Source organism: Trichosurus vulpecula, chromosome 2 (genome assembly GCF_011100635.1).
Source record: "Trichosurus vulpecula isolate mTriVul1 chromosome 2, mTriVul1.pri, whole genome shotgun sequence".
In the NCBI taxonomy this organism is placed as follows: domain Eukaryota; kingdom Metazoa; phylum Chordata; class Mammalia; order Diprotodontia; family Phalangeridae; genus Trichosurus; species Trichosurus vulpecula.
In genome coordinates this window covers 193,548,733-193,561,087 of record NC_050574.1, presented here as the reverse complement: position 1 = coordinate 193,561,087, position 12,355 = coordinate 193,548,733, and the positions used below count along the sequence as shown (strand labels likewise).

The window sequence follows — 12,355 nt, the reverse complement described above, 5'->3', positions numbered from 1 at the left end:
ATTTACTTTTCAGAGAGGGATAGCAGAATACTATCTCTACCTGCCGATTCGTGGAAAGTCTGAATTCTGGGTATTTGTCTATATAAACAAGTGCACTTGTTGGACTTTGTTATATTTCCCCGGCAAATGTAAATAGTTCCAAGTGGAGATAAGGCCCGTTTCAGTGAAGGGCAATCCACTTGTGCTTCTGCCCTGAACCTGTAATCCTTTAACCCTTTGGGCTGCTCATTCTCTGCTACTTTCAGGAAAACAATCTAGGATTTCAATGGAGAGATCTAATGAACAGATTTGAGATTATTTAGATTTTGGATTATTTAGATATAGTAATGCTCTCAGGGGATACTTTTGGCGGCAGAGGGAAAAGACACAGGGAAAAGAGAGAAGAGCTGGGGGCAGTAGTGCGAGATATTGGAGTTAAATATTTATTAAGAACCTACTCTATTTAAAGACAAAATCGAAAGCAGCCCCTATCCTCAAAGAGCTTTTGTTATCTTTGAGGGGAATTCGACAGCTGGTGGGGGGGGCTGTATGTAAAGATATGTAAAGACAAGGATGGGGGAAGGAGAGACAGAGAGAGAGGGGGAGAGAGAGACAGAGAGAGACAGAGAGAGACAGAGAGAGAGAGAGAGAGAGACAGAGAGAGAGAGAGAGAGAGAGAGAGAGAGAGAGAGAGAGAGAGAGAGACAGAGAGAGAGAGAGAGAGAGAGAGAGAGACAGAGAGAGAGACAGAGAGAGAGAGAGAGATCAGGAACCTACAACAGCTTGAGTGGAGGTGGCATGCCAAACAGTTTTGGAAACAGCTGGTAGTCCGTTTTTGGCCCGACCTAGAGTATTCCGAAGGGAAATAATATGATATATATCTGAATTTGGAGTTAAAAGGTGGAAGAGTTTAAATGCTAGACTGGGGAGTCTGCTTCGGAGACAAAACTGAAGATTTTGAGCAGAGCGGAGTGATGGGGTCAGACCTGTGGCTTGGGAGGATCATTTTGGCAGTTGTGTGGAGGATAGACTGAGAGGGAGGATTGAAAGCAGGGTGACCCATCCGGCACCTGTTAAAATAGTGGAGACAAGTATCTTAAATGCGTCCGGTGGCTGCGTGAGGGCCCAGCCGGGGACAGATGCGCCAGGTGGAGTTCACCTGTCCGGGAGGTGGAATAGACTACGGTCCGGCGTTGAGGGCAGGGGAAGACAGGATGACTGAGCTTACCACGAGTCTAGGGCAGTCTGGTGGAGACCCTCCCCGTAAATAGGAAAATTTGAAGGAATGTGGTTGGCGAGTAAAATCACGAATCCCCTTTTGTAGAATGACCCAAGGGTATCGATTGGTGTAGGCGGGAAGGGGCGTCCCCGCCTTATTCTGTTAGGCATTTGGGACGTTCACTTACAGAGTCAGAGCCAGATTGGGGTTAGGAGTCGAGGTAGGTTGGAGGCAGGGAAATCTAGATTAAACTCCACCTCAGACTCTGGGCAAGTCTTTTAACTTTTCTGAGTCTCATTTTCCACATCTATAAAATGGGAATAAAAATAGCCCCTCTCTCCCTTCTCCCAAGCTGGGCGTCAAAAAACCTTCAATCGGTACAGCTGAGCTAAGCGCCAGGGGATAAAACGGAAGGCCAAACACGGTCCCTGCCCTCAGGGAGATTCCAGTTTGAGTAGGGTACGCGGAGCCCCGGGCGGGAGTCCTTGGGAGGTACCCGAGGGAGCGGCCGCGTGTCCAGCGCCGCGGCCCGGAGTGGGCTGGGCTGCACGAGCGCCGACCTCGGCGGGGGGTCCTTTTTCCCGGAGCGGGGGGAGTGGGGGGGAGGAGGAGCCGGGGCTGCTGCGCCCGCCCCCGTCACATGGCCGAGAAGCCACAACAACAACAGCAGCAGCGGCGGCCGCGGTGGCAGCAGCAGCAGCGGCGTCGGGCCCCGCGGGGAGCGCGGCTCAGGAACAGGGGGCCCCGAGGGCCCCGTCTCCCCTCCCCATGGAGGAGAGTTTCCTTCACTCCTTCAGCAGCTTGAGCCTGCAACCGCAGCCGCCCCCGCAGCCGCTGCCGCCCCCTCGCCGCAGACCCCAGCGCCGGGGCAGCTTCAGGAAGCACCTCTACCTCCTGCGCGGCCTCCCGGGCTCGGGGAAGAGCACGCTGGCCAGGTAAAGGGAGCTGCGGGGCCCGGCGAGCGGAGCGCCCCACGACCCCTCACGAGCCCCCTGTCACGCCAGCGCGCGCCCCCGCACTTCCTCGCGCGCGCGCGGGAGCTGGAGTTGGGGGGGGGGGACGGCTGCGGGCCCAGCCCCCACCTCACTTCCTGAGCTTCCCCCTGAAGCTGGGGAGGGGGGGTCGGGGGCCTGGGAGGGGGGCAGCCGGAGCTGCAGGCGCGCGCTCTTCTCCGAGCGTCCCACGGGGGGCGGGTCGGGGAGGAGGCCCGAGGGGGAGGGGGGAGAAAGGGGAAGGGAGAGGAGGACCCCCTGCTGAGCGGGCACCGGCACGGAGCCCCCGGAGATGCCACGGGTGAGGGCAGGTGGATGTGGGCTCACCGAAACGACGGTGGCCTTCCCTTCAGCGGCCCGCACGTTTGCGGGCCGAGCCTTGGCCGGGAAGGGGTGTCCGGTCAGCTGGGGTCTGAGGGGCTGCACATGAGCACCGCAGCCTCCGAGGTGCCCCGTGGACCCAGGCAGAACTACTTATGAAGTGGCCGCTGTGCACCATGCGGCCCGACCTTACCTTGGGTTAGTCACCTAGCTCTTCAGGAGCCTGTTTTTTCATCTGTAAAATGGGCATAAGAACACTTGGACCACCAACTTTGGCAGGGATGCAGTGAGGATTGAACAAGAATAATAAAAGTGCCAGAAAACAATTATTGGAATTCTTGTTTGTGAATTTGGTGACCCTGCACCCACACAAGGAGGCATGCAGACGTGGAAGACAGGCAGAATTTTCAGGCTCTCTGGTTTCCTTCCTCCTGTCTCTGGGGTCACCAGTGAGTGACCAAATCCACCGGCCTCCCCCTTGATCTTTACAGTATTTGACTCTTGCAAACACCCAGGCCGTGATATCCCTTTCTTCTTCTTCCCTCCTGTTACGATTCTTTTCCTCTTTCCTCTCTGTCTCAGGGAAGGAGTCGAGGAGTCTAAATCCTTCCCTGGTTCCCCTTTGTGCACCCCAGGGGCTCTTTCTACACTCTCCTGGCAACTTCATCCACTCTCATGGATTGTTATCACTTCTAAGCAAACGACCCTCAAGTCTCTATCCCCAGATCCTCATCTTTGCCCTCAGCTCTGGGCCTCATTTCTAATTGATTGCCAGCCTTCCTCTTGGATGTCCCCGCTTCCCATACCTCCCTTTTATATTTCCAGTTGCCTGACGACTGTCTCTCCGTCCATCTAGCCCCTCAAAATCAGCATATCCAGTACAGAACTTTAAAAAAAAAACTGTGCTAACTTCCCCATTCTTGTTAATTACACAACTGACCTCTTAATCACTCGGTCCTGAAATCTGGGAATTGTTCTTGCCCCCTCCTTTGTATTGTGTCTAGTCGAGTCAGATCCTGTTGCTTCTACTCTCCCACTTACAATATTCTTTTCCACTCCCACTGTCCCCGCTGTAGTTTAGACATTTTATTTCCTTGCTTTTATTCTACATTCTGTGCCCCCATACAAGGAGGCATGCCAAAAAAAAAAAGCAGATGTGCAGAAATTTTGAGTTCACTGATTTCCTTCCTCATCTCTTTACTAAAATTGCTCTTTCCGAGGTCCCTAGTGACCAAATTGACTGGCCTCCTGCAATTCCCTGTTTCCTCCACTGCCAGAGTAACCCCTCTGGTGAACAGGATCTGATCATGGCGCTCTCATTTGTTCTACATTGCCCACTTAATAAATATGAACTCAGCAGCCAGTGGGTCAGACTCCAACCTACCTTACCAGCCTTTTTTCACAGTTCCTTCCTATCTCTGTGCTCCAGCCCTACCGTACTACTTTCTCTCATCTCATCCTCCTGCCTGGAAAAGATTCCCTTCCCATTTCTATAGAAATCCTTGTCTTCAAGTGCCATGTCCCTCCAAGAATACTCCCTTGATTGCTTTTAAGAAAGTAATTCTTCCCTCTCTGAATCTCTTAGACCTCTGTTTGACTTCTACCATACCCTCTATTATTTCTGTACATGTCTCAAGTCTTCATTAGATTGTAATCCTTTTGAAGGCAAGAATCTTTTTTTTCATGTTTGGGTCTTCTGCACCTAGTTTAGCACAATGAATATTCCAATAAACATTTGTTGAATATAAAGAGAAGACATATTTATGAATCAAGAAGTCCAATACACCATCTACCCCTGTATCTGTGTTTAGCTAGATAATAGTACAGTCACGTACTGAATCATGGTGAATAGAACAGTGTCCTGGAGATTAAGCATCTGATGTCCTTTGAGTGTCAGTGAACAGGAACTAGTGTAGGACTGGAACTGGAATATGGTGTCAAATTTTATTAAAATTCTTGGTTCACCTAGAAGCCTTTAAAACAAAAACATTATATTTTAACAGATCTAATGGTATTGGTGATTCAGATGTGGTCATTATGGCTTTGTCCCCAGAACACTGGTCAGTTGGTTCCCTCTTGGCTGAGTGACCAGCAGTGTGACTTTGAACAAGTTTCTTCATCTATAAAATGAGGGATTTGTATTAGATGTTTTATCAAGACTTTTCTGGCTCTAAATTTCCATTTTCTAGGAGACTAATTCTGACAGTTTCTATAAGGGTGAGGGATTAGTCAGTTTCTTTGTTACGTGGAGCAAAGCTCAGTTTGGCCAGGGTTGCAGAAATAGGCCTTGAGGGCTCTTTTTTCAGCTTGATAGCCTGAACCCTGGGTCGTCTGTAGTCCTTGTGAAATGTGGTTTGGGGGAAACAAGAGGGAAGAATACCCTCTGAATTAGGCATGAAGAATTTTAGTTGTGGAAATGGATCTCTAGCACAATATTTTTTTTCAATGCCCAATTATTTCATTTTACAACTGAGAAGGCTGAGGCCCAGCTTTGATTGCCGGTCCAGAGTCACAGCTAATAAGTGGCATAGCACAACAGGTACTAGAATCCATTGTTCTTATTCATCAGAGGCCATCTCATCCGATTCCCGTCGTTTTACAGATCAGGAAACTTGAGTCACAGGGAGATTAAATGTGTGCCTAAGATGACATAGTTATAAAGTGTCAGAGTTAAGATCTGAACCCAGGTCCTCTGGCTCCAGAGCCAGTACTTTTTCCATTATGCCAAATTTGTGATCATTCTTGTAGGTGCAGTTGTAGAGGAAATCACTTTTCCCCAATTTGATCATGTCTTGTTTCCCAGATCAGTGTAGTTATTTCTTCCTGGTGCGATTGGGAATGGAAACAAATTCTGGGACAGGGAAGAATACTGAGAAAGGAAGGGATCAGGACCAGGTCATGTTCTCACCTTTTTTTACACTACATTTTTATAGTCTGAAATGATTGAAAAATGGGGAAGACTCCTGTTTAAATTCTAGGGATGTTTAAGTCAATTCAAGTAGAAACTTGTCCGAGAAAATGTTCAGAATTCTTCCCATGGATTGAAAAGTATAAGTAACTCATCCAGGGAGAGCTTTTCAGAGAGGTACTGACAGGTCAGGGATGTTGCTGAAGAAGAAGGGAAGACTGCTTAAATTTGGAGGGTATCTGCAACATGAGGTATAGCCCTTCATACATGAAGATTACCTTCCTGAGATTTCACCATCCGTGGAAATAAAGTGTGTAAAGCACTTTGCAAACCTTAAAGCTCTGTGTAACTGCTAGCTATTATTATGATAATTATTGTTATTGTTCTCTTTTACAAATCTTTGAGTCATTGTGCTGGAGCAGAAAGAAGGCTGGGCTTGGAGTCTGCACCGAGAGCTGCCTGATGATAGTCCCCTGATTTCTCCGGTCAGAGAGGCCATCCAAGGCCCTCCCTTAGCGCAGAGGTGTCTAACTTACAGCCGTACAACACTCCTTAGCTCTGCCCAAACCAAATTAAAACATAATTGGGAAATTCTTAAAAAAGAAATATATGATGAATCACAGATCATATTATTGCATTTTGAAACTAAGTCAATATGTGGCCAGCAGGGATACTTGTATACAGTTTAGTAGCCCTCCTGTTTGCTACCTCTGTCTTAGGTTGTAGTTTTTGGAATTTTTTTCCTCCCTCCCACCCTTTCATTCCCTCTCAGAATCAGGAAATTTATTTTGCTTGTGATTTCCCTTCTATGTATTTTTCTACACCAAACTCTGTGTCTGTGTGTGTGTGTGTGTCTATGTGTTTAATCTTCCTTTGTCCCTTTCAGATACGAATGAGTTTCATTTGATGCCTACTTCCCCCAACCCTGTCTGTCTATTCTCACCCCCCAGTGATGAGAAATAGCAAGTCCCCCATACCCCTTGTTTCTGTCTCCTTGCTACACTAATATATTTCTCCTTTTATGTTCCCTTCTTTTTTCTCTTTTCAAACATTCAAACTAATCAATCCTCTCTCACCTCAGGACCTCTGTTTTTTCTCGTTTAACTCCCTTGATAGGTTTTGAAGGGACACATGCTTCTCCTTTTAGAATGTTAGCATGATATCATCATACATTTTCTAACTACTCAAATAAATTTATCTTTCTGGGTTTCTCTGGACTCTTGTGTTTGTATTTCAGAGTTTCTTCTCCTGTGTGGTCATCTTCTGGTATGATCATCAGAAATACTTGAAAGTCTTCTATTCCTTTTTTTTCCCCTATAGGATTGTATTCAGCTGTGCAGGGTAAGTTTATTCTTGGTTGTAAGCCTATCTCTTTTGTCCTTTGGAATATTGTATTCGAGATCTCTCATGTTTAGTAGACACTGCCAGGCCTTGTGTGATCTCAACTGTAGTTCTTGGTTCTTGAACCAGTTTATTTTGGAAGTTGCAGTAATTTTTTCTTTGACAGGGGAGCTGTGGATTTTGGTTATGACATTCCTGAGACTTTTACTTTTGGGGTTCCTTTTGGGAGGTGACTGGTGGATTCTTTCATTATTTTACCCTTTGGTTAGGCAGTTTTACTTATGATTTCTTGAAATATAGAGTTCAAGCTTTTGAAAAATCATGGCATTCAAGGATTCCAGTGATTCTGAAATTATCTCTCCAGGTCTTCTTTCTTACATTTTCTTCTATTTTTTTCAACCTTTTGATCTTGTTTTAATATTTCTTGTTATCTCATGAACTCATTGATAACTGTTTGGTCTATTCTGGTTTTCAGGAATTCCATTTCTTAGGTAAAGTTCACCATTTTTTTTAAGTTACTTATTTTTTCAGTTATTTCCTCTGGAGCCTTCATTTCATTTCTTTATTTCTTCTTGATATTCATGTACTCCTTGTGAAAAATCCATTTTTTCCATTTGAATCTCTGCCTGCAGTTGTTATCAAGTTAGATTTGCAATAATTTTTATACTGATTGATCTATTTTTAAAAAATATTAATTTACCCAATCTTAGTCCAGATTGGGGCTTTGATCAGTGCCAGAGCAGAGCTTTACTCTCTGCTTCGGTTTTGGGTTGGGGTAGTTTATCCTGCTTGGTTTTGACCTGGGTCTCTTGGGTACTTGTGCTGATCTATACCTCCAGAAATTTTCTCCCAACTCCCCACCCCCTTGAGATTCAAAGCATGGGACCCTCAGTGTTCTTTCTGGCATCTCAGAACATAGTGTCAGACGTCAGAACCCCTGGACTTAGAACTCTTTTTTGTAGTTCTGGGATGGAAGAAGCCTTTTTTTTTAATAGTTTCTCGTTGGATTTCTTGATAATTAGTCTGATTTGAAATTGCTAGAATAGGTATGTGGGAGCTGCATGGTTGAGCTCTCTTCCTCGCCCTTTAGGCAGTTGTTCTTGCCATGGAAGGTAGTTTCAAAGGCTCATAGAACTCATGAGTCTGGAGCTGGGAGGGACTTTTAGAAGCCCATGGTCTAAGCCCCTCATTTTCAGCTAGGAAAACTGAGGCCCAGAGAGGTTAAGCAAGTTGTCCCAGGTCACACAGGTTGGAAGCAACAGGTATGAAACCCAGTTTCCCTGACATGAGTCAGAGCTTCTCTTGGGGGGAGGAAACAGATGAGGATTTTTGGAAACATCACAAGCCAGGCAGAGAGAGAGTATAGAACTGTGATGGGGTCACTTCAGTTTTCCAGGATCTTCTGAGGTCTCTTTTTCTTTCTCAATTTCTCTGTCTCTTTCTCTCCTCAGCTTTTATCTTGCTTTTTTTTTTTTCTGTCAAGGAGCATAATCTTTGGACCATGAAGGATAGAAGTGGCTAATAGAGAAGTCAAATAACATATAAGTGAGGACATAATAAGAACACCAATGCCCTTGATGAGCTTTATATCACCTGGTCCACATGAACTCCATTCCAGGGGACTGAAAGAAATGGATGGATGTAATTGCTGAGCCATTGTCAGTGAAGGTTGAAAGAATGTGGAGAATGGGAGAGGTGCTGCAGGCTGGGGAAGGACACGTGTCTCTGAACATGGAGTCTACAAACTGTAGGCCAGTGAGCTTGATTTTCATTCCTGGCAAAACTGTGGTGAGGCTCACGTGAGCACGTATTTGAAAGAAAGAGCTTTGTATAAAGCTGCTGTATAAAGTCATCCACTGGAAAAGGAAATGGCAAACCACTCTAGTATCTTTGCCAAGAAAACCCTATAGACAGTATGGTCCATGGGGTCATGAAGAGTTGGACACTACTGAACTACCTAACAAATAAAAAGTCACAGGTTGGTTAGGGTTGCTATTAATCAACAAATACTCATTGTGCCCACCCATATGTGGTCCTGGCAGTGGACTGAGTCTGCTTTCCAGTGACCGGCATAGCTAAGTGTGGAGGAGCTTATCACCAGTAGTCTAGACCCTTGGTGCTGAATTCTTGAACCATGGCAACCAAAGAAATAACAAAAATACAAAATGGTCTTCAGTCCTTTGTGGCCCCCTTCTCTTTCTGCAGTCATGATGGCAGAGGCAAAAGAGGCTGAGGGTGCTAAGACTGTCTTTAAACTTTAAATTAGATATTTGTTCTTTAAGTCTGTTGCTTTGGGATTTTTAGATTGTGAGCCCTTTGAGGGTAGGCGTTGACCTCCCTGGGCCTTAGTTTCTTTATATGTAAAATAAGGGGGTTAACTAGATGGTTTCTGAGGTCCTTATCATCTCCAGATATATGATCCCCTTATCCTCAATATGATAGGTGATTAATAAGTCAAGACAACAAATATTAATTAAGCAGTTACTATGACCCAGTCCTGTGTTAAGTGATGGGGATACAAGGAAAGGTAAAAGACAGTCCCTGATTTCAAGGAGCTCACAGTCTAATGGGGGAGACAACATGCAAACAACAGTTGATAATCATATATTATATTAGAAAATGACTCACTAGTACTGGAGTCATTCCTGAATCAGCTGCCTCTGTAGTCAAACCAACTGTCTTGTTACAGCAAAGATAAAAATTTGTACAGAGCTAAGAGAAAGAATAAATATGAGAAAACAATATGATATCTAATTTTTAAACTTCCAGCTTGACCTATTTAGACAGGTTACGGATAATCAAAAATTGGGATATGAGTGGAAGGAAGGAATAGACACTTGGGAAGATAATTTCCTATTAGAAGTTTAGCCATTTAAATAGCCATAATGAAGAGACCAAAACTGCCTAAAAATGCTTGTCAGCAAACACTTGCCAAGTGCAGATCTATGGCAGCCAAGGGGAACGTTAGTTTTGTATATAAACTTGTTTGTGAAATCTTAGGGAGAAGGATAGCAAAAGATTATGAGCAGTATTACCTTGTAAAACCTGTTTAGAGAAAGCTTACAGAGAGACCCAACTTAAGAAAATCACCCAAAGGGCATTTAAGGAGGATAACAAAAGAAAGAAAAGCTCTGCAAAGATTTTCAGTTTATTTAAATTTTTTTGTTTGTTGTTCTGAACTTGATAAATACCAACAAACATGAACATAATGCAAAGAACAGAAAAAAAACCACTTGTATATGAAACTACAAATCTTATTATGCACATCTGGGTTTGGGGGTTTTTTTGGTGTGTGTTGGGGGAAGGGGTTGTTTCTGTGCTAACATTTTCTTTGCAAATTCTTTTCACCATCCATGACAATGGAGCTGGAGCCAGTACATTTGGATTCTAACACTATGTTCTTGAGTTAGAGAGAAGGTAGAAATAGTACTTAAGAGCAAAGACAGTTAAAGCAGCTAGATTGGACCAAACACACCTAGAGGAGATTGTGTTGGGCATTGAGGACCAAATTACAAGGAGTAGGAAGGAAGAAAATATAAAAATCTTGAAATTTATTTATGCCACACAAAAAATAAACCAAATCATAAATCAACCAAAAGGCTATTTTCCTGCTAGGAGGAAACAAGCAGGTTTCTATAATTGATAATCAATGTAGATCACATCTATGCCGTTATTTAGTTGCCTGAAAGAAGACAAAAATCTCACTATGCTTTCTGTTTGTTGTCTATTTAAAAAAAAAACCAAATCTTCAATGGAACAAAATGCTCTCTTAAAGACTCTTTTCTAGTAAATTATGTCCAATGCATACATCAAAGTTATGCAAAATTCTTTGAAAGATGCAATCAATAGAGGGGACATCTTTTGATGATTAGTATCAGGTGAAGTGTATAAAACAAAGAGACATTTTCTCCAAAAAAGTGTGTAGCATTTTCATGTATATCCAACACAGATTTCAAAGTGAAGAAAAAATCCCTACAGAGGTCTCTCAAGATTCTTATGGTCATGAGTGAATGTATCAAATCCCAGGACACTACTATAGAGACTCCTGGGTGAGATCCATAACCACGAAAAAGAGTTTGGACTAATAATCTATGCAAAAAATCCCAAGTAGATTAAGAAATTGATATTTTTCAGATAATACAAAGATTATTTATATATGTGTATCTATATATCCATCCTATCTATCTATCTATCTATTGTAAACCTGAAAGTTTGGTTAAAGGAGGCAAACAGAGCTAGGTGATAGAAAAATTCATATTATTTATTCCCTTAAGCATATCAGACATGCATGCATGGACTGCCTGAATAAAGAGATGAGTAAGCTTATATACATTTTTCCTTAACAGACTCAGCATGTCTGTATTACTTAACTTTTATGATCCCCATGTATGTTTAACCATGCTATAAGACAAGGATTTTCATTAATGGAATAGGTTGTAAATACAGTAAGTCAGGATAGTTGACAAAGTGTCAATTGGAATTACAACCTAGGATCTGTGTTTAATTTACCATTAACATTCCATAACATAGCATATGCCCATAAAATATTAAGATAAGAAAAAGTCACATAATTCAAGATAATTTCTCAGGGCTAAAGGTCTCATCCTTAATGGCCATGGACAGAGGAACGAATGCTCCATCTAGGCTTGTTGACATAAGATAGAGGTATTCTGAGTTTACTCAGAGAACAAAGAAGCTGTTAGGTCCAGACTCTTCCTCTGTTTGATTAGTTCAGGCTCTGGGTCTTATTGAAATTACAAAAATGATATAAAATGGTATAAAATATTCCTCATTTCCTCCTTTTGGTCAAAGGCAAACTGAAGGCTTCACATGTAGACCAATTAAGGTATGGAAAAACCTCTATCTTCCTCAGGGGCGAAGTTCTAAAAATCCTTATCTAGGTAGATTCAGGTTTATTTTTCTTCCTGTGGTTGGATGTCCCCCGAGATGGGCAGTGATTATAAACTAATTGTAAACAAGCAGAGGGAGCAAGTTGCAAGGGGCATTAGGGTAGGGAGCATAATGGGAATGCAAAGGGACTTAGAAAGGGAGCTGTTCTTCGTGCAGGACCGGTCCAGTCTACGTCTGATGTCGTCCTTTGAAACTGGAGGGCAAGGTCTCCTATAGGCTCAGATGTCCACTCGAGCAGGGGCAGGCTGCAGATGGGACAGGAGAATCAAGGAGTCCACATCCACAAGTTGGCAGCTATAGGAGTAGTCAGACCTGACAAGAGCTCCCAGAACACATGTGATTTGATAATTGAGAGAAAAACAGCACAACCTAGGTCCTAGCCACACAGGGCTAAGTTCAAACAGTACAATAAATGGTTCGGTATCCTAGCCACACAGGGCTGAGTTTAAACAAATACAATAAAGTTTTTCTCACAATTCACGAAATTGCACAATTACATTAAGTCAGGTACAGACCAAACCACTTAGATGGTTCACAATAGACTGGTATTTAGAGGGGGAAATTTTCATGTCACATGTTTTACATTGACACATTAGATAACCAAGAAAACTTAAACATGAATTGTACAAAGTAATACAATGATTATTAACAATGTTGACTAACATTAAATTTCTTGTATCGCAG

The 12,355-nt window shown here is 43.4% G+C and overlaps 1 protein-coding gene across 2 annotated transcripts in view; it reads left to right on the top strand.

Annotated features, from left to right (window-relative positions):
- The first annotated feature begins 1,842 nt into the window (after positions 1-1,842).
- The window catches only part of N4BP2L1 (NEDD4 binding protein 2 like 1), a 33,316-nt gene continuing 22,803 nt past the window's right edge, over positions 1,843-12,355 (top strand). The window contains exon 1 of one of the 2 annotated variants that reach the window (XM_036744626.1): positions 1,843-2,133. In XM_036744626.1, coding sequence (XP_036600521.1) covers positions 1,967-2,133 — 167 coding nt within the window. In that variant the 5' untranslated portion in view covers positions 1,843-1,966. The remainder of the gene's footprint in view (positions 2,134-12,355) is intronic. The other variant, XM_036744627.1, reaches the window with a different exon arrangement.